The 22,971-nt window shown below is 40.9% G+C and overlaps 1 protein-coding gene across 1 annotated transcript in view; it reads right to left on the bottom strand.

Annotated features, from left to right (window-relative positions):
- SPAG17 (sperm associated antigen 17) overlaps window positions 1-22,971 on the bottom strand; it is a 147,091-nt gene that overhangs the window by 37,406 nt on the left and 86,714 nt on the right. Inside the window, exons 21-29 of the mRNA XM_028154227.2 lie at window positions 22,671-22,913; window positions 21,608-21,719; window positions 19,196-19,351; window positions 17,867-17,980; window positions 12,913-13,088; window positions 10,099-10,216; window positions 7,142-7,320; window positions 4,910-5,069; window positions 1,399-1,616 (exon numbers count right to left, since the gene is read on the bottom strand). Of these exons, the coding sequence (XP_028010028.2) occupies window positions 1,399-1,616; window positions 4,910-5,069; window positions 7,142-7,320; window positions 10,099-10,216; window positions 12,913-13,088; window positions 17,867-17,980; window positions 19,196-19,351; window positions 21,608-21,719; window positions 22,671-22,913 (1,476 nt within the window). The remainder of the gene's footprint in view (window positions 1-1,398; window positions 1,617-4,909; window positions 5,070-7,141; window positions 7,321-10,098; window positions 10,217-12,912; window positions 13,089-17,866; window positions 17,981-19,195; window positions 19,352-21,607; window positions 21,720-22,670; window positions 22,914-22,971) is intronic.

The following is a 22,971-nucleotide window of genomic DNA, read 5'->3' as shown; positions in this document are numbered from 1 at the left end:
ACATATTAGTGAGTGAAAAGTTAACATCAGGACTGGCCTGACCCTGGTCTTGCTGGGAAAATGGCCCCAGGTCTTGCTCCCTTGGAAATTAAAGATTGAAGGTGAGTGTGGCGTGCTGAGCCTGCCGTGCATGTTATGTGGGTTGTCTCGTGTCATCAGGACAGAACATGAGGATTGGTGGGGGCAGGGGCTGAGGCTTCTCTGAGCCAGGTTGGTCCTCACATACTCCTGTGGGTGGCTGCGCAGTGATGTGTGGGCCTGAGGGTAGCAGAAGCTGTGCCTGTGGGTGGTGGCTGGGCCTCCCAGCTGGATGAAACGGCTGCAGATGAGATGAATGCCAATTGTGTCCTGGTGGTTTGTCAGTTTTAACCCATAATCCCTTTTGTTCTAGTGGATAATGTAAGTAATCTCAATAGCAAGCAGACATTTTGCTTTAACCAGCAGCACATGGCTGTAAACAGGTGGGAAGTTCACAAACCAGAGATAAGGCACCTCAGAAATTCTTCCTTTTGTTTAGACTCAGAGGGTGTTGCAAAGCTCCACATAAGGTGTCAGAAGACTATCTGAGGGATAGAAAGAGCCCACTGTTCAGTCACCAACAGCTGGTTCTAATTCTGGCTCCCTTACTTCCGGGATGCGTACTCTTGACCACATTACATAATTGCTGAAACTCAATTTCCTCATCTGTGTAACAATATTCATTGGTGTAAGGATTAATGAGATAATATTTGCAAAACCCCTAGCAGAAAGTCCTGCACATAGAAGGTGCTATTTATTATTCATCTGAGGAATTTCAATTTCACATCCTAAAAAAAACACATTATTTTCTATACCACTCATATGGTACCTATTTTTATGCTACAAATGAAATGTTTTGTACAGTTGCTCTGTGGTGTCTTGAATTTTTTAATGTGAGAATTTCCTTAAATATATTAAGTTCTTTGAAATCAAGGATCATGAATAAATTCCTAACACTCACATCAGGTGCACACAAAGAATAAGGCATAGGCCCTTATTTCTATGAGGTAAGACATATACACAAATGCATTCAACATAAGGAAATATATGACATTATTAATCATATGTCTTAAGAGTGGTATGGAAAATTCATGACCTGTCTCCATTTCAAAAATTAGTATTTTATAATGTTATATGCTGGTCAAATAAATGGCAAAATGCTTTTAGATTTGGGGAGAAAGATCCATCTATTCATCCATTCATTCTTCCTTCCATCCATCCACCCATCCACCCACATACCCACCCACCCACCAACCCACCCACTATTAGATACTCAAAAAATGGTTATTGAAAATTTACTATTTGCCAGGCACTGTTCTATGCGTTGTTTCAAAATTCTCATGATTTAGGCTATTTTGCAATATAAACAGTTTGCCATACCGTTCCAGTGACAGGATCTGTGGCCTGAAAGGATAAAAATGGTGCCAAGTCTGCTATTTTTTCTGATCCTTTGGTGCCAATCCGATTCCCTTCAGGTGTGGTTGTAAACCAGGTGCCCACGTGAGTCTCCATAGGAGTCGCCATGTGAACCGTTTCTGTGGGAGGGTCATGGATTTCACTCTTGTGTAACACCGAGGACTGATTTTTGTGACTTTTTCCTGCAGAAGTTCAAGTAAAATCAAACACAACAATATAACTATAATATCAATTATATGAATCATTCGTTATTTGGTTCAGTATAAAGACATTATGGCACAGAAATTCTAAGTAGTATTCCTCAATTATATTACTTCTCAAATGATGAAAATATCAGGTCATGAATATCTTAATCTTGGTACTTGAACTTTGGCTGGATTCTCGTCACCTTCCTCCAAATATACACGTGCATATATACAATTCACTCTCTATGACATTATACTTATTCTGGTCAATTTCTGTACACTTTGAGTCCTGTTTATATCTCCTGGATCACACTTTCCAATTTTAAACTTGTGTGGGCAGTATCTAAGATGAATGGAGCAGGATCCTGAGCGAAATGCAGAGGAAAAGACTTCGAATGTGCCAGGGGTCAGTCCTTTCATGACAGGTTTAGGAAGTGCTGGTAAAATACAACATCTAATCATGGATGTATCTAAGAAAGCAACCCAATTTAAAAATGGGTGAGATATATCAATAGACACCTCACCAAAGACAATATATGGTTAGTAGATAAGCATCTAGGGATTAAAATTAAAACAATAATGAAATATCGCTACACACCAATTAGAATGGGTAAAATAAAATAAAACACTGACAGCACCAAATGCTGACAAGAATGTGGGGCAACAGGAGCTCTCAATCATTGTTGGTGGGGTTGCAAAAATGATATAGCCACTTTGGAAGACAGTCTGGCAGTTTCTTACAAAGCTAAACATATACAGAATATGCTCCTACGTATTTATTTAAATGACTGAAAACATCCTATATAATAAAAGGCTAATCTGCAAATTGTCCCCTTGACCAGGAGTTTGACCAGAGGGAGGGGCAGGCTGGCCAACCGCCCTCGGCCCCTCCCCGTGACAGGTCCCGCCCCCGATCAGCACCCCCACCCAGATCAGGGCGGGCTGGCTGGACCCCACTGTGCATGAATTCATACACCAGGCCTCTAGTGTTCATATAAAAATCTGCATGCAAATGTGTAAAAGCAGCTTCATCCCAATTGCCAAAACACTGGACACCACTAATCCAGGGTAGGGTAAAAGGAGGTTTACAGCTGTGAGTATGTGAAACACAGAGTTTATTCTTTTTTTATATATATATTTTATTGATTTTTTACAGAGAGGAAGGGAGAGAGATAGAGAGAAACATCGATGAGAGAGAGACATCAATCAGGTGCCTCCTGCACACTCCCTACTGGGGATGTGCCCACAACCAAGGTACATGCCCTTGACCGGAATCAAACCTGGGACCTTTCAGTCTGCAGGCCGAAGCTCTATCCACTGAGCCAAACCGGTTTCGGCCAGAGTTTAATCTTATGGCATTACTTATTAATTACTGAATTATTTTCCACATGAACAACCGTGAACTTACTTTTGTGTCACCTTGGATATCCAACAAAACATGAATGGATAAAAAAAATTTTTTGCACATCTACATAACAGACTGTTATTCTGTTAATTAAAACAAATGAACTATCAAGCCATGAAAAACCCAGAAGGAATCTGAAATGTATGTGTCTAACTGAAATAAGCCAATCTGAAAAGGTTACATACTATAGGATTCCAACTATATGACCTTCTAGAAAATGTAAAACTACAGGGACAATGAAAAGATGAGTGGTTGTGAGGGATGGTTCAGGGTGGAGGAGAAGAGAAGGATGAGAAAGTGCAGCAGAGGGGATGTTCAGGGTGACGAAACTTACTGTGTGCAATCTAATGGTGGATTGATGGCCTTATTTCTCTGTGAAACCTCATAGAACTGTACAACACAAAAAGTGAACTTCACTGTAAACTAAGGACCTGAGTTCATAATAATGTATCAATACTGGCTCATCAATTATAACAAATATACTATACTTTCAAGACCTTAAAAAATAGGTAAAATTGTGAGGCAGGAAGAGAGTAAGTATATGGGAACTCCCTATACTGTGCTTTCTGCTCATTTTTCTCTGTAAAATTAAAATTTCCCTAAAAACACATTAGTTAAAAAAAAGAAAAGTGAATGCATTGCCCTAGATCAGTGGTCCTCAAACTCATTAGTCAACAGAGCCAAATATCAATAGTACAATGATTGAAATTTCTTTTGAGAGACAAATTTTTTAAACTTAAACTTCTTCTAACGCCACTTCTTCAAAATAGACTCGCCCAGGCCCTGGTATTTTTGTGGAAGAGCCACACTCAAGGGGCCAAAGAGCCACATGTGGCTCGAGAGCCGCAGTTTGCCGACCACGGCCCTAGATGGAAGGGCTGTGAAGAAACCTGGAGTACACTGCTAGAGGCAGAAGCCTTTTGGAACCAGGATGGGCAGTTAGAGAAGAGGCTACACAGACCACCTGTACACCAAGGCCTCAAATCAACAAGAGAGGGAGCCCTTGAGCTGGGAAGTTTGAAAGGTATAGGGCGTCTTCCAGTTCCCTTCTACCAGGGACCTTCTGTTACTACCAAAGGAAACTCTGCTTCACTAAATTTTGAGTTACTGAAAAGGGAATTCACTTTGTTTCCATACAAGATTACAGGGCACTATGAGATGTGTGAAATTAGCAAAAAGACTAAATAAATCTTGGTCTCAGATCATTAAAGGCCTATTATAAATTGAGAAAAAATTGTAACCCATGAAAGACAGTGTGGGTCAGGGGTTAGCTGCTCAGATGCAAATCCCAGCTCTACCACTTACTAGCTAAGAGACCTCAAGGAAGTTATTTCTCTGTGTCTCATGTCTCAATTTCCTCATCTGTAAATTGGGATTATTAAAATATTTACTTCATAAGGTTGATATGAGAATTAGCTGATTTAATACAGGGTAGGGCATAGGAAGGTTTACAGTTGTGAGTATGCAAAACAAAGTTTACTTTTTTATTATTACTAGAGGCCTGTTGCACGAAGCTTCGTGCAATAGGCCTTCCTTCCCCTGGCTGCTGGAACTGGTTTTCCTCCAGCACCCGGGACCCAGACCTTCGCCCCGGCCGCAGCAGAGAAGCCAAGCCTCTTCAGTCTTCAGTCTTCAATCTGTGCCTGTATATTCAAATTAACCCACAATCTTTGTTGTGTTAATTTGCATACTCACTCCTGATTGGTTGGTGGGCATTGTGGAGGTATAGTCAATTTGCATCTTTCTCTTTTATTAGTGTAGATTTATTAATTATTGTATTTTTTTAATTATTGTATTATTTTCCATACAAACAACTGTAACCTACTTTTGCTCCACCCTGTATTTTAAAATCTATTAAAACCACTATGGAGGCTTTGGTTATTACCTTTCTTTGTGATGACAATCTCTGATGGTACTGTTTCTGACTTTTGCTGAGAAATCGAGTCCATCAAGTCTCCACTGTGAGGAGTTACTGACATTTCAACAGGAGGGCAAACAGGTCCTGAATCGGGACTACTGCTCACAGAGCCATCTGCAAAAAGAATCTGAAGGAAAAGCATAAATCCAGCATTCTCAGAAGCAAGGAAGAGGCTGGTTAACAATTAGAAGTGTGTGTGAAGCTGAAATAGGTTAAAATGAATCCTCAGAAATGCTATTTGCAGACTTCCAGACTCAGCATAACAAAACATCTGATAGAAGGGTCAATTTGGAACTCAGAGTCTACAGGTTAACCTTTTGCACTCGGATGTCGAGTGTGACTCGACATGGTTAGCATTAGAATAAAGGAATCGAGAAAAAAGCAAGTGAGTGCAAAGGGTTAATAACCAGCACAAACATATTACTTTGTTTTCCATTTACCTTCTCTGCTATTTGTCTTCTTTTCATTTCCTGTCTTTTATTAGATTGACTTTTTAGAAATGTTTTCCCCTTATTCACCCTTACCCTATGTAATTGGGAAATTATCCAGTTTCAATTTTTCTGACTGCATTTAAAACTTTATCATATATTTAAATGCTTAGTTTCTATCAGTATCTATCTAGTATATTGTATTCAGAGGCACTACTGATACATACTCTATCCAGTATCAGTATTGATAGCCTCCCAAACAACAGAACAAGAACTGACAGTGTTTCTAATAAGAAGTCCATCTTAATTCTTTCATATGTAACTGGTTTCCTCAGGAAGCTTTTGGGATTGTCTACCTATGCAGTCCTAAAATTGTACTATGGCATCTACCTAATGAAAGAGTAACATGCTAATTGACCGTACCTCACAACACCCACCAGCCAATCAGGAGTATTCAAATTAACCCAACAAAGATGTTGGGTTAATTTGCATAGGCAGGCGCTGAGTGGCCAGGGGCAGGGCGGGACACCATGGCGACGACACAGGTGTTCCATACCACCCCAGCCACTCCGGGCCTCTGGGCAGCATGGGAAGGTGGGAAGGTGGAAAGGTGGCTCCAGGCTGGAGCAGAAAGGTGGCTCAGGCCAGAGAGAAGGCAGTGCCGGCAGCCAGGGGAAGGAAGATCCATTCTTGCACGAATCTTCGTGCATCGGGCCTCTAGTATCTAAATAATCTTTAAACAGTTAATATCATTCTGATTGGTACTTGGTAGTCCTGTTTAATTTAAAGTATTTTTTTAAGCTCTAGGAAAATTTACTATATTGTTTTTCATTATTTTCCCCTTCTGGAAATTTTATCATATAGATTCATTTGGAATGTCTTTTAACTTTTCTATTCTTCATAATCCACCCCCCACCCCATCTTTCACAATTGTTATTTTTAAAATGTAAGAACTCTATTTTTTCCATAGCAACTTTTAACAACTGTTAATTTATTGACTTTTGGGGGCTGGAGGGGAGAGAGAGAGAGAGAGAGAGAGAAACATTGATCTTTTGATCGATCTTTTGTTCCAAAGGTGTTGATTTTGATTTTGGGGTACATGGCCATATTTTTCACTGAGAACCCCTTTCCCTTCTTGGTGCCATCTCTGGTCAGAGGATGCTCTTCCCTGGGGAGGGATGGAGCAGGGCACATGGCTTCCGGGTAGTTTATAGTTTCTGGTCTCACCCTCCAGGTAGCAGTGAGTTACCTGGGGCACTGCCCTGGTTTCTGAGCTCAAAGCTCCATTTGTGAAACATCTGTGTTAAAACTCCCATTTAAAAAAATTTCGGTGGTTTTGTTTTTAATATGTTTTAAACTTTGCATTTGTTTTTCCATCATTTGAATTCCATCTGACTTGAATTTTTAAGGAATTCTCTAAGCCTTCTGATCCACTGATGACACATTGTGTTGTTCTCTAGTACAGTTATGAACTTGCTATTTAAAAGTATTTTTTCTAGTATTTTAAGGTGCTTTGAGAGGTAGAGAAGAAAAACACTGTGTTTGGTCTATAATCTTGGATCATATGTAGAATGATATGTTTATTTGTATCCTGTATGGCACAGATAGTGTGTTTCTTCTCCCTATACTTCTTTTTATTTGTCATTTTCAAGTGTCATTCCATTTTCAAATGAATTGTTCCTCTTCTATGTCACAGTACTGCTCCTTACCCATAGCTTGTTTGTATTTTACTTTGCAGCAGGAAAGAGTACTTTATCTAACATTCTCTTACCTGTGTGGATCCATCCAGCATGTACTTGATCACGGTGCCTTCCCTGGTGATAACTCTCGATGCCTCCTGCTCCACTGGGGGCAGCACCGTTTTATAGAAGTCATAGTGCTTCATCCTCTGGGGGTAGCTCTGTCGGACTATGATGTCCCAAGTGGGTTCCTCATCCGTAACATATTTATCTTAAAGAAAAAAAGAAGCCTCTGTGAACTGGACAATGCTATATGGCTGGGATTTATCTTCTTGCTTAGTTGTTTTTAATTATTATTCTTTTGTCGATATATAAGTAATAGGGCAGTTTCCATATATGACAGAGGCCCGGAGTACTGGTTCTTTGCTGCCTTTGTCAAATGTAGTAAGTAAGGTCATCTACACGCACTTAATAGGTACCTTCTCAACGTATAAACCATTCTCTCTAATTAAGTCCAGGACATCTCAGGGCAAAATTAGGAAAGAAGCAAAAGAATGTTGACTTAGATGTCACCTTTTCTGTCACCCGAGAGTAAACTCTGGATGCCCACAATGCTCCTCTACAGTCTCCTGGTTGCTTGGAGCCCCAGGGGAAGTCACTCCTGTGACCTTCTCTCCCTATGTCCAAGGCTGACCCTGATGAAGGTATTGCTACTTTGTTTATGTTGTAGTTATGTTCAAGCTTGAATTAGAATATTTACAATATATGAAAAAACTTTTAAAAGATTATGTGTTCCAGGCAGAGTCATTATTAACCACATTGTCTTCCTAGACATAAAATGAAAATATTAGACTATATAATAAGACTAATAAGAAAAGGCAGGTGAAACAGGTATTAAGTTTGGGTTTGATAACAGGAACAAATAAATAAGCAAACAAGCAAAATGTCCTTGAACTTGAAAACAACATCTCTCTTAGTACACTCATAGCATCTTTAACTTCAAAAGACCTTAATGGCCATTAGTCTTGGTAGCAAACACTATGGGTCCCCTCATGGAGAACCCAGACCACTAGGAATCCTTGGAAATAGAAACAAGAGTCCATGGTCTATTTCTAATAATATATAAAACCTAATGAAAAGTGATATTGAGACAAAAGTGATCAACTACATCTAGATTCTTTTCATTTGTCTGGCAAGTAAATCAACATTAAATTATTTTTAATAGGCATACTCTTATCCTTTGATTGATACACTTTCCAAATATGGCACACATTAAGGAATTATAATAAAGATTGTTTGGTTGTGAAAAAAATCAGGATCCACTGATATGATAGTTTTCAGTGAAAAAACATGGTTCAGAGGCAGTAATTGAAAGGGTCACAGAGTTGGTTAAAACTCAAGTCCTAGTTCAGTGCTTGCTTTGCTGCACTCCCTACTTCTACAGCAATATTGGGTCTCCATGTAAGTAATATTCACATTCAATTGACCAACAGGTTAATTAAAGAAGCCCTACTTATATTTAATCATCTTAATAGATTAGGAGCCATACACAAAATCAATAGAAATAACAGACTATAAAATTATATACTGACCTTGGGCAATGACCTCTTGAAGTCTCAATTTCTTTATTTTATAAAATGGAATTATTAGGACTTAGCTTATAGTTGTATTTTGTCATATATGATAAGTATTTAGATAGTGCCTGGTCCATAGTAAGTGCTCAAAAACTGGTTATTATAGCCCTGGCTGGTTTGGCTCAGTGGATAGAGCATCAGCCTTTGGACTGAAATATCGTGGGTTCAGTTCCAGTCAAGGGCACATGACTGTGTTGCAGGCTCAACCCCCAGTAGGGAGCATGCAGGAGGCAGCCAATCAATGATTCTCTCTCATCATTGATGTTTCTCTGATGTTTCTCTCTCTCTCCCTCTCTATTCCTCTATGAAATCAATAAAAAAAATTTTTTAAAGGTTATAATATTTATTATATTTACTAGAGGCCTGGTGCACAAAATTTGTGCATGGGGGTGGAGAGGGGTTCCCTCAGCCCAACCTGCACCCTCTCCAATCAGGGACCCCTTGGGGGATGTCCAACTGCTGGTTTAGGCCTGATCTTGGGGATTGGGCCTAAACTGGCAGTCGGACATCCCTCTCACAATCCTGGACTGCTGGCTCCTAATTGCTCACCTGCCTGCCTGCCTGATTGCCCCTAACTGCCCTCTTATCCCTGCCAGCCTGATCGTCCCTCATTGCCTCTGTATGCTGGCCTGATCGCCCCTAACTGCTCCTCCTACCGGCCTGGTTGACCCTAACTGCCCCCCACTGACATCCAGGTCACCCCCAACTGCCCCTTCCTGCTGGCCTGGTCGCTCCTAACTGTCCCCCACTGGCCTGGTCACCCCTTACTGCCCCCTGCCAGCCTAGTCACCCATAACTGCCCCCCTTACCAGCCTGATCATCCCTCATTGCCTCTGCGTGCTGGCCTGATCGCCCCTAACTGCTCCTCCTGCCAACCTGGTTGCCTCTAACTGTCCCCCACTGACGTCCAGGTCGCCCCCAACTGCCCCCCTCCTGCCAGCTTGGTCACTCCTAACTGCCCCCCCCCCTGCCTGGTTGCCCCCAACTACCTCCCCACAGGCCTGGTCACCCCACACAGTCTGCTTGTTCAGTCATTTGGTCGTCCCTCGGGCTGGCCCTGGGTGGCTGGGCAGCCGCCATCGAAGGCTTGCCTGCGGCTTGGACCAGCCCTGGGCGGCTAGGGGGTTGAGGGGACTGGGCACTGCCATCTTGTGGCTGTGGGCGCCACCATCTTTGAGGGTGTGGCAGTCAATTAGCATATTCCCTCCTTATTGGTTGTGGGTGCCGCCATCTCTGAGAGAGTGTGATGGTCAATTAGCATATTCACTCTTTATTAGATAGGATTGTATATATTATATCATCATCAACAAGTATGTATAATAGGTGGGAAAAGACACAATTTCAGTGGTGATTTAACTGCCTTCTATATGACTTTTTGCCCCCCTGCCTCCCTACCCCACCCAGTTAGCACTCACCTGTTGACTCTTTCCCAATGAAGGTCACTAGGAGCCCACTGGGGCAAGATACATTTAGGTTTGGGAAGGTGGGAACAAAAACAGTCTCTTGTAAAACAGGTTCTGGTTCTACTTCTTCCTGTAAATAATTTCGCATGTGAATAATTGCTCATCTTTTTATAAATTAGTTATTGATTTATTATGACTAAGGGAAAACTTGCTGAGTGCTTAAGACCTTGCAAGAATAATGAGTCTCCACCCTTTATGCAACTTACAACCTGCTTGTAGAATGGCACACAGATATGTGAAACAGTTAAATAGTACCCAAATGGTTGGTACATCTTTCCTCAGAAAAGGGAGTTTACGGCCTAGCTGGTTTGCTCAGTGGATGGAGCATCAGTCTGTGGACTAAAGGGACCTGGGTTAGATTCCAGTCAAGGGCAAATGTCCTGGTTGTGGGCTCGATCCTCAGTAGGGGGTGTGCAGAAGGCAGACAATTAGTGATTCTCATCACTGATGCTTCTATCTCTCTCTCCCTCTCCCGTCCTTTCTGAAATCAATAATCCTATTTAATAATAGACAAATATGCAAATTGACCATACCTCCAACACACCCACAAGCCATGCCCACTATCCAATCAGAGCGAGTATGCAAATTATCCCAAACCAAGATGGCTACAGCCACAGAGAGCAAGGTTTCCTAGGTAACAGAGGAAGCCAAGCTTTCCGCCTGCCCTTGCCAGGCCTAAGCCTCCACTCAAGCTACAAAGTTTCAATTATAGAAGGTAAACAAATTCAAACAAATGGCGGCAGAATGGAGCTTGAGAGAGCAGGCCAGGGTTGCAGCCGGCAACAGGGGAAGCAAAACTTTCCGCACACCCTGGCCGGGCCCACCCGCTTAAGGCAACAAAGTTTCAATTATAACCCCAACACAAATGGCTGCCGGCCTCGGAGGGAGCCCCAGGCTTGGCTCCGCTACAGGCTACAAAGTTTCAATTGTAGAAGGAAAATAAATTCCAGATACCAGGGCCTCTGCTTGGGTTGCCAGGGGGCGTGGCCGGCCTGAAAACCACCACAGGCCCCTTTCTCAGGCCGCCCCACGCCCCCAGGGTACCCCACCCTGATCAGGGACACCCTTCAGGGCAAACCAGCTAGCCCCCATCCCTGTACCAGGCCTCTATCCTATCTAATAAAATAGTAATATGCAGATTGATCATCACTGCAACACACAATATAGCTGCCCCCATGTGGTCAAAGATCCTGCCCCCATGTGGACACAAGATGGCCACCACAAGATGGCCAGCAGGAGAGGGCAGTTGGGAGGCACCCGGCCTGCAAGGGAGGGCAGTTGAAAGGGACCAAGCCTGCAAGGGAGGGCAGTTGGAGGTGATCAACCCTTTGGAACCCAAGGCAAGGTCCATTCACCTTTTTTTCTTCTTCTTTTGGGCGCTCCTCTTCTTTAATAGAGTCTTTGGGTTTTTCTTTGACTTTTGTTTTCCCTTTTCCTTTGGCTTGAGGAACTGGCACTATAACAGGGGTGACCAGGCCGGTAGAGGAGGGAAGTTGGGGGCAAACAGGCTGGCAGCAGAGTGGTTAGGGGGTGATCAGGCTGGCAGGCAGAAGTGGTTAGGGGCAATCAGGAAGGCAGGCAGGCAAGCAGTTGGGAGCCAGCAGTCCTGGATTGTGAGAGGGATGTCCGACTGCCCGTTTAGGCCGGTGGGATCGGGCCTAAACGGGCAGTCGGACATCCCTCAAGGGGTTCCATATTGGAGATGGTACAGGCTGGGCTGAGGGACAACCCCCCACCGTGCACGAATTTCGTGCACCAGGCCTCTAGTATATATATAAAAGGCAGTTTTCAATAGCCAACAATTAGGAAAAAAGTCATGGAGGAGCTGGGGCCTGAATTAGACTTTGAAAGAGGCCTCTGTTTGCATATGCAGGTGTAAGAGCAGACCAACCTCCCTGATACCTTTTTTGTGCAATTCCTAAAGTTTGAATTCTAGAGACATTATGCTATCAGGATATGCATCCTTATTTTTCTATAATGAGCACACATTGCTTTTGTATTAAATAAAAATAAGTGAAAATAATAATTAAAAAACTATTTATAAATGAATGAGGGTTTGGTTGTGTCTACTTAAAAATACTAATTAATTTTATTCCAGCTATGTCTGAACACTTTGTTTAGTTATGTGTGTTCTGGAATAAAAGTTATTCTGGAGCACACATCCAATCTCTAAAGATAATAATGTCTGTCTTTCCACTTGGCTTTCTTTTGTTAGCCACTAAAATCATTCCACTGACCTCCCATTGCTGGATCTTCAGTTTATTCTAACTAGTCTTTTATTATTGATTACAAACAATGGAAAGACTTGAGGAGCAAATGAATAGTCATAGTGAAATTGCAGCGGTTTGTAGAATATTATAATCTCACCTCAGAGAAGGAAATTCAATGAGACTTATCCCTTCTCATCTGACCAGACAGGGCACCAAGAAAGGAAGTGGGTTCTCAGTGATAAATATGGCCATGTACCCATGTACCCAACAATCAACTTTGGAACAAAAGATCTCTCTCTCTCTCTCTCTTTCTCTTCTCTCTCTCTCTCTCTCTCTCTCTCTCTCTCTCTCTCTCTCTTCCCCCAATCAATCAATAAATTAAAAGCTGCTATAGAAAAAAATTCAAGAGTTCTTAGATATTAAACATAGCAGTTGTGAAGGATTGGGGAATTATGAAGGACAGGAAAGTTGAAATACATTGATGTAACTTGTGATTTTTAAAGAGCTGACATCGAGGCAGAAGTACGCTTTGGAACCCAAGGCAAGGTCCATTCACCTTTTTTTCTTCTTCTTTTGGGCGCTCCTCTTCTTTAATAGAGTCTTTGGGTTTTTCTTTGACTTTTGTTTTCCCTTTTCCTTTGGCTTGAGGAACTGGCACTATAACAGGAATTACTGTTGGAAGAAGTGCTGATGGGATGTTCAATATTGCTTCCAAGCCAGGATCCTTTTCCTCTATATGAAGAAAACAAAGAAATTAGACATTCATATTACATATGTTTATTAAATATAATTTCCATCTCATTTATTTATACAAGTTGGCAACAAGGTAGCATAACCTTGCTGAATATGACTTACTAGTTGAACAGATTTCAGGCATAATGTAGTTGATTTGAAAATCAGGATTATAGATGAAATATTTGAGGTACTTAATGCAATGATATATTTGATGGAGTCATTGTTTCACATGTTTCTTGCCTTCCCATCTATATTTTAAAGGCATATTGATAGAGCAGTAACCATCTCTTCATTTAATTGAGACATACTTATTAAGAGACTCTCATATACAAAATATGTGGAGTAGTGATAAATAAAAATATATATAAAAGAACTTACGAAGCCAAAATAGTCCAAATAAGATGTGCACTCAAATACCTTCAATACAAGGTAATATTAAATAGTAACATAATAAGGGACACAAACAAGGACATTCAGGAAAGATAATTTCTAACTGAGATGGTAAAAAACATCTTCTCATAGCAGCTTGGTATAATTTGGGTTTTTAAAAATTGTCAGAATTCTAAAAGGAGAGCTGACCCGTGGAGAAACTGTGCCGGGAGCCTCTAGCACTCCTCACATCTTGAACTTGATCCTCCTCTGGGTTCCAGGCTGACACTCCCACCTGATCTCCTTTTCTTTCTCTGGTCAGTTTTGTTCTTAGTCTCCTTTCCTGATTCTTCCCCTTTTGTCAATCTGTTAAATGTTGCTAGTTTCAGAGGGTTTCCCCTTATCCTTATACAACAGATGTCCTCAACTCTGGCCGTCCATGATAATTACTCATGGAGCAAAACAAAAACAGCAAATGCTCAGATCCCCACCTTGACCTACTGGATCAGACTCTCTGGGAATAGAGGCCCAGGCATTTATATTTGTGGTTGTAACGCTCGCCAGGGCTGAGTCTCTTCATGAGTGATCTCTTTCAGGACTGGGGCTCCAACTGCCATCTAGGTACTTGCTAATGACTCCAAAATTTACATCTCGAGAATTGGCCTTTCTTTTCTCAGCCCCAGATCCTTATTTCCAACTACTTATTAGATATCTCCCCCTGGTGGTGATAATGGACACATTTCAAACTCAGTAAGTCTCTCCCAAGCTGGGCACCCCTCTCAATGCCAGGACTAATCACACACCCTATTCCCAAGTAAGACATTCAGATCATTGACATTTTCTCTTTTTGATTCACCCTATACATCCAAACAGTCACCAAGCCCTCGGAAATTTCTCTCCAATCATGCCTCTCCTATCTAAGTGTTACTATTTAGCCCCTTAGCTCAGATTCTCATTTTCTTGTATTTAATTACTGCAGTAGTTTCCTAACTGGGTTCTGGCACCTCCAATACCACCATGTCAGTGCACTTTCCAAAATGTCACTAAAATTATGCTCCTAAAATTAAATCTGATCATATAACTTCCTGTCCCTTACTTAGAGACCTCTGCCACTCCCTACTCATCCCAGGCATGCAATGTTCACCTTCCTCCACTCAGTCACACTCAACTTTTCACTGTTCTGTAAAGATGCCATGCTTTTACACACTGAGTATTTACATAAATGGCTCTAACTGCCTAGGACTCCCTTTCCTTGTTGCTTTGTCTGGATAATCCCCACTTTTCTCTAAAGTCCCATCTCAGATGCTTTACCTTCTGTCTGAAGTATTTTGTAGCTGTTCCCAGGACTATATTTATACATAATTTCTACCACTGGCCCAGTTATTTCTCTAGTTTTCTTTTCCCATTAGGCAATTAATTCTTTGAGTAATGGTACCATGGTTTCATTCATCTTAGTGGCTGTGTCAGCAAGTTGCCTGGCTCATTAGAAGTACAATAGGCATATAAACAAGTGAATGGCATCCAGTTACAGGCAGCTGGAAACTCTTCCCTCTCATTCTCATCTCGTTACTATTTCAGTAAATACTGATTGAATACCTAGTACTATGTACCATAAATTGGGTAGCCAATGATGAGTGAGACTACAAGGAACTAATGGGAAGTTCAGAAGAAGAAACCTCTGGGTACACTGTTGTGTGTTAAGCCTGTGATGGGAAGTACAGAGCACTATGGGAACCCAGGAGTGAGGTTATATAACACAAATGCCTTCATTCAACCTACACTTTTGCTCTACTGCATAGTTTGCTTTTCCATAAAGTTGTTGTGCCTTTATACTACACAGTTTGTACACACGATTCCTGGCACCTAGAATTCCCTGCCTTTGATTCTTTGCCTAGGCAACTCTCACTCACCCCTAAAACCCCAGTTCACACGCTACTGCTGCTTGATCTGTGCAGCATTTCTCTGAGCAAGTAACCTGTATGCTGAGACCTGAAGTGTGGGAGGAAGTTTAATTGTTGAAAGTGGTGGTGTATGTAGCAGGAGAATGTGTTGTGAGCAAGTGGCACAGCATGAGATGTGTGTTACAGATAAAAAAAAAAAAAGCACAGTTTACAGATAAGAGAAAGCATAGTTCATTCAAGGAACTAACAGGCACAAAAGGAACAGGGTAGCCAAGACTGGAAAATAACCTAAATATCCATTAACAGATGACTGGATAAATAAAATGTGGCATATACATATGACTCAGTGTTTATAAAGAAAAAAATTCTACAATATATGGCATCATGATCCTTGAGGTCATTAAGCTTAGTGAAATAAACCAGACACAGAAAAACAAATACTGCATGATTCCACTTATATGAGGGATGGAAAATAGTCAAATTCCATCAGAGCAGAATGGTGGTAGCCAGGGGGTGTGGGGAGAAGTAAATGGGAGTTACTCATTAATGGGCATAAAAGTTCAGTTAGGTGAGATGAGCAGGCTCTGGAGAACTGTATATACCCAATTAAGGGGGATAATTGAATTGAAAATTTGCATAGCAATTAGCAAGTAAAAGTTCTAAAATATTAATTATTATGTGTCCTTAAGGAACTTATAATATATATATTTTAAAACTAATGCATTCAACTTTTTAAATACACAGTAAGTAAAATATTACTTATTATCCACACTATAAACATTTCCAAATGCTGTACTTATCACCTGAAATTAGCAACATTTGTTTTAAATAGAATAATTACATATTAACTTAAAGATTAAATTAAGAATAAGAAAACCAGGAAACAGCAACAATATAGTCAATAGAGAGTAGAATGTAAACTAATGATAACCTATGTTTAAAGTGGATAGGATTTTTTAGTGACTGTGTGATAATGAAACTTAATACATAATGTTAGGCACTAAATGACTTCTCCAAGTGCCAGTTTAAAAACAAATCAAATACAAAATTAAAAGACAAAACCCCCAACAAAACAAAAATACTAACAATGTAATGGGCTCTCTAACTCACTAGAGTATTACAATATTTGGCACAATATAAGGCCCTGGAATATAATCATCCACGGGAATGTGTGTCTACAGAAACGGAAGTCCATAGTAAGGCAGATCATTAAATCACCATGATCTACACAGTTTTAAGGCAATACAGCATAGGGATTATCTTTTTATTTTCTAAAACTTTAAAAAAATCTGTTGTGGTTAGATCCCTGTAAATGCATGGGAACCCACAAGATTTTCTAATTAGTTCCTGGTAAAGCAACATATTATTTAGTGGTTTGTAAGGAAATAACTTCCAGTTGGAAAATTTGTTTATTAAAAGTGGAGTAAAGAAATCCTTCAACATGTCCAGTGAATGGCTCCTTTAAACCTCATGTTCTGAAGCACACTGAATAGTTCTATAATTGCAGGATTCATAGAAATATTATTCTGTAGAAAATCAAGAGGATTCCTTGGCAAACCATGCTTTCCTTGGCACCAAATAATGGACTTATTTTAATGGGCTAGTTAACAAAGATAACTGGAATATATATGTGTTCATATATGATCTTATATGGCTATCCTATCTAATAAAAGAGTAATATGCAAATTGACCATCACTGCAACACACAAGATGGCTGCCCCTATGTGGTCAAAGATCCTGCCCCCATGTGGACACAAGATTGCCACAACAAGATGGCCAGCAGGGGAGGACAGTTGGGAGGGACCAGGCCTGCAGGGGAAGGCAGTTAGGGGTGACCAGGCCGGCAGAGGAGGGAAGTTGGGGGTGACCGAGCCTGCAGGGGAGAGCAGTTAGGGGTGACCAGGCCTTCAGGGGAGGGCAGTTAGGGGTGACCAGACCTGCAGGGGAGGGCAGTTAGGGGAAATCAGGCTGGCAGAACAGTTAAGCATCAATCAGGCTGGCAGGGGAGTGGTTAGGGGATGATCAGGCTGGCAGGCAGAAGTGGTTAGGGGCAATCAGGAAGGCAAGCAGGCAAGTAGTTGTGAGCCAGCAGTCCTGGATTGTGAGAGGGATGTCCAACTGCCCGTTTAGGCTCTACCTGGATCTGGCCTAAACGGGAAGTCGGACATCCCTTGAGGGGTCCCAGATTGGAGAGAGTGCAGGCTGGGCTGAGGGACACCCCCCCCCCTCCGCACGAATTTCTTGCACCAGGTCTCTAGTGTGATTATAAGATTCTATATGATAAATGCTATTTCAAAGTGCTGTTATTTTCTATGTATAAAAGATTACATATGTACGCGTATGCACATACACACACATATATGTATGCACATCCACATATATTCTGACCCTTCAGGAGATGAGGGGCATTACATCAGAACATGTTTCTCAACAAGTGGGCAGACTTGAGGATGGGCAGACACCCTTGGTCATGGGACACTATCCTTTCTGTCATGTCTACTTCACCTGGTGCATTTCCGCTAGGTCCATAGTAACTTATTGAGAGGCAGATTCCATTTTCCAAGGTGGCAGAAAAAGATCCAAACTTGCTGACAACTTTATTCTTTGCATTTGATTCTTCTGAAAGAGAAAATTGAACCAAGGACATTTCCATTTTATTAAAAAGAAATGTAAGCAAAACACAATGCAAAGTGGAAATCAACTAAATATGCAAACACATGAATAGGGTTAAGTAAATTATGACATATATACCAATGAATTAATATGAAATCATTTAAAAAGCTTGTTTTCCAAGAATATTGAATAAGAAAATGCTCATGATAATAAAGTAAGAAAGGAACACACTATGAATAGTGGTTACTGCTGGGGTGGTAGACTTATTAGCTGGTAGACTGTTACCTTCTTTAAATAGTCCTATATTAGGTGGTAGACTGTTACCTTCTTTAAATAGTCCTATATTTCCTAATGTTTTATAGTAAACCTATATTTTTATATTAAGAAAAACCCCCCAATAATTTAACAATTTGCTTTAAATTCTTGAGTACATTCAAACTTGTCAATCATTGTGTTCATAAGTTTGAAAAATACTGTGACCATACTAAATTTATTAGCAAGCTTTAGTTATGTTTCTTATTACTAACTTGAGTCCAAAACATTTTCTTAATGAACTCATCTCCTTTTTCAGGTGTAACTCTCATCACATTGGGCAAGAAACAATTTCCCCATTCGGTGTTGCCTGGAGATGTTAAATGGTGTCATCAGGAAGTTTCATGGTGTACAATCAATGGACATCCACGTGGAAGTCTCATCTACTGGCAGGTGTAGACTCTTCTGGCCAAATTTAGGGTTTTTCTCTTGTTTTTGCAACTTAAGAAATTTGATACTACAGAGAGAACTAAATAATAGTGAGAACATAGAAGGAAACCTCTCATTTGCAATGAATATTGGAGAGAAGTTAAATCTTCTGTAAGAATCAACTAATGAGGACCTGATACAAGCATAATACAACAAAGTCAGGCCACAGTGGACATTGCAAACTCAGTGTTGCTAAAGGTAGCCAGGCTAGGAGGACTCTATATGACAACTAGACTCAAAAGCTGGGTCTCCAGAGGGGCAAGACCGAGTAAGCAGCCCACTAAAGATGGGCTATGTATGTAATATATATGCATATTACATTAGGGAAAATGTATATAACCAGAATATAACACACTTCAGTTACCTTATGGGAAACTTACATGCTGAATGTGAGGGACATGTGTATTTCTGTCAGGTGGACGGGATGGACACATTGCTAAAAGATAACCCCTATCTACTGCCAGAGATGCCTCTGCTTACCTAGTTCAATATTTTTTTCTCCCTCTCTGTCTTCTTCCTCATCTTCTGAAGAATAATCCACTTGTTTTTCCTTTTTCACAATTTTCTTAGGGTCTTTCAGATGAATTATAAAATTGTGTTTGTCCTTTTTCACTTTCACTTTGATAAAAGTTGAGCCTGGGGAAGAATCATGGGATAGAAAATGGGCTGACTGTGATGCCATGTTAAGCTTCTTGGCAAAACATCGAAATAATGCAGCATAGAATCAGTCAGGGAATGGAAATACGTAGGGATGTCCCCATTTTTATAAAAGGTTCCTAATAGTGAAATCCAGGAATAGATGGCAGGTGGATGAGGGAGATATTTGCAGCTTTCTAATCACATCTCAAATCAAATTTATACTCACCTTTAATCACATGAAATAGTTAATATGAAAGGGTTTTGCAACTTATAAAGAATTACATAAATATTAGTTACAGTAGTTATTATTAGTAAGAATTTTCCTAACAATACATTCTTTCTTCTAGTGTTCTGACTCATTTTTTCTCTCCTCTCTCAGCCTTCTTCTTCTTTTTTTAAATTCAGTATGAGTGCACTATTATCTCTCAAAATTGATATGATTGGGATAAAAACATTGCATTTACTATGAACCATCTGAAGCATATATATTGTATGTGTATACAAATCTTGGTAAGAATGAGAAATAATTATTGAAAATACTATTACAAATACCATTATAAAACTTGAGTCCAGTGCTTTTCTCAGGTATGTGATTCTGAGCTCCAATTCTAATTAATAATAATTGTCCACTATACCCAGAGAGGTATTCAAAATATTAAATATTAGTACATATGGTAGCATAAGTAAATATGCATACTTATAGCTTAATAAAAATCTTTTTCATGGTTTAAATAAACAAACCTTATATAATAAAACAGTCTGGCATTTGATGTCATATCAAAAACCATTCTTTAAATAACTAGAGGTCTGGTGCATGAAATTTGTGCACAGGTGTGTGTGGGGGGGAATGTCCCTCAGCCTGGCCTGTACCCTCTCCAATCTGGGACCCCTTGGGGAATGTCCAACTGTGGGATTGGGCCTAAACTGGCAGTCGGACATCCCTCTCACAATCCCGGACTGCTGGCTCCTAACTGCTCACCTGCTTGCCTGCCTGATTGCCCCTAACAGCTTCTGCCTGCCAGTCTGATTGCCCCCTAACCACTACCCTGATGGCCTGATTGACACCTAACTGCTCTCCTTCTGACCTGATCGCCCTCAACTGCCCTCCCCTGCTGGCCTGATCATCTCCAATTGCCCTCCCCTGCCGGTCCGATTGCCCCCAACTGCCTCCCCTACAGGCCTGGTTGCCCCCAACTGCCCTCTCCTGCAGGCCTGGTTGCCCCCAGCTGTCTTCCCCTGCAGGCCTGATCACCCACAACTGCTCTCCCCTGCTGGCCATCTTGTGGTGGCCATCTTGTGGCAGCCATCTTGTGGTGACGTCGCATGTGACGCCACCTAGGCTTTTATTATATAGGATATGAATAATTTGCAGGCTTTTAAAAAAATTCCTCATTCAAGGACATGATTTTACTGATTTTAAAAAGAGAGAGGAAGAAAGAGAGAGAGAGAAAAATATAAATGTGAGAGAGAAACATCTATCTGTTGCATCCCATATGTATCCTGACCGGGGATGGAACCTGCAACCTAGGTATGTGCCCTGACTGGGAATCAAACCAAGATCTCCTGGTTCATAGGTCAATGTTCAACCACAGAGCCTCACTGGCCGGACTATGTGCATAATCTTGTGGACATTAAATAGGGTCCTGCTCACATCCCTCCACACTGCTCTCATCACAGCTCTCAGAGACCACTGCTCCCTATCAGACAATAAGCTGTCAAATAAAGCCCAGGTCCTCAAACCCACCTGAGGAATCTTTGAAGCACAATGAAAAGATAAGCCTTGCAAGATGCTTAGACAGTTCCCTGAGGCTATATCTGTACTTTCCTTTAGGGTCTTCCAGACTAGGTCCTCCACAGCTCACCTGCCCCTTGCCCTCTTAAAGTCTTCTGAATCTAGCAGCAGTTTCTTATCACTACAATAACTGGGTACTGGCCCCCAAGTTCTGTGCTCCAGAGCCCAAACAAGAAATTTGCTCTAACTTCACAGTATGTGCTTGGATATTACACTATTTCCCAATGATATAAAAATATTTAAATATTTTAACAACTGGAACTTTCTATTTGTGTGTCCCAGCTAACCTCTCAGGTGGCCTGTGACTCACAGAGTCAATTACCACAGATAAATCTGAGTGTGAAAATGTTGAATGGAGTGGGCACATGACCACTCTGACCTATTACACTCAGGAGTACAAGGGCCCAACGTGACTGAAAAGGGTAGCTTCCAAGCCATTTAATGCTGCTTTCCAAATGTACCTTTTTCAAATGTTGTTTTTTCTACTTCAATCTGTCCTCCATCTGAAGGATACAGATAATAATTTGTTCCTGAGATTTGGATGGGTATATCTCCCATATTGTATCCACGAAACTAAAAGAGAAAACATATGCTTTGAGTGGGGAACTGCAATCAACAAAAATCAACTCATCACGTGAACCAATTAGAGTTCCGTCACTGTGGACTCAGAGACCAGCACTCACATTATCTTTAGCTCCTCCTGTCATGTTACAATGAGGGACAGAATTAAAGGCGGTCCATGATTTTAAACTCTGTTCACTGGGGCACTCTCATAACCCAATGAAACTCAAATCAAATTGTTGTACCATGGCCAAGGCAGTGCAAGAAGAAATCAATCTCGCTTTCATTGGCTGTTAATTTTCTGTTTAAATGAACTGATACATTGAGTGGGTATTTCCACTTGAACACATACAAATGTTAAAGACATTTTTTTTACTAAGTGTTGCTAATAGAGCGCCAAGTGGTTCTGATGTAGGTTAAAGCTTGAGAACAATTATCTCAGAGTGGTAGCTAAAAAAGACAAGGGCTACTTCATTGCTTTCCTTTTTTCCCCCCTTGAAGTTTTACTCATAAAACTATTTGAGGGACAGATTGGTAAAGGGAAGGTTTTATAAAAGCCTACAAGGAAAAAACATGGTGCCTACAGAGAAACAACTGATGTCCTCAAGTCTAGTCATCTGAGACAGATAAAGCTAATCTTTGACCTGTCACAGTTACTTATTGACATAAATCTAAAAATGCTTTTGTGTCAAATTTCCATCTTTACTGTCCTTAGTAACCCAGTTTCGTGGCACTCATGAAAAACTGGTCTGAGGGTGTTCTATTGTAGAGACTGGCTACAGAGAAGGCCCCAGGTATCAGAGGGTAGACTGCAAGACCGAGATCAGCTACACTAGAAGAAACCCCAAGGCCTTTGCTATTGCAGTAAAGACTGGGAACCTATTGTTTCCACAGAAGCTGTTTCTTCCCCCCAACAAACAATTATTAATGACCCAATAAAGCTTATTCAAAAATTAATTTTACCGGGTAAACTATCTCAGGTTGTGGCTCCTGGGGAATCGCCATCTCTGGTACATCTGGTAGCTTTATTTGCTCTTCTTTAGATTTTTCCTTGAAAATAGATTTTTTCTTCATATTCCTACTCTCTTCTTTCTCTACCCTATCTTTGCCTCTCCTTTTACCAACTTCCTTACTCTTCTTTTCTGCTTTTTTTTCTTCTTTTATGCGCTCCTCTTCTGCTAATCGATCTTGTTCTTCTTTCCATGCCTATAAACACATTAAAAATTGTAACAGGATTAACAAAATTATATCCCATTTTGGTCCA

Source organism: Eptesicus fuscus, chromosome 22 (assembly GCF_027574615.1).
Source record: "Eptesicus fuscus isolate TK198812 chromosome 22, DD_ASM_mEF_20220401, whole genome shotgun sequence".
Classification (NCBI taxonomy): Eukaryota; Metazoa; Chordata; class Mammalia; order Chiroptera; family Vespertilionidae; genus Eptesicus; species Eptesicus fuscus.
Note: the sequence above shows the minus strand (reverse complement) of the source record. Positions and strands in the feature narration are given on the sequence as shown.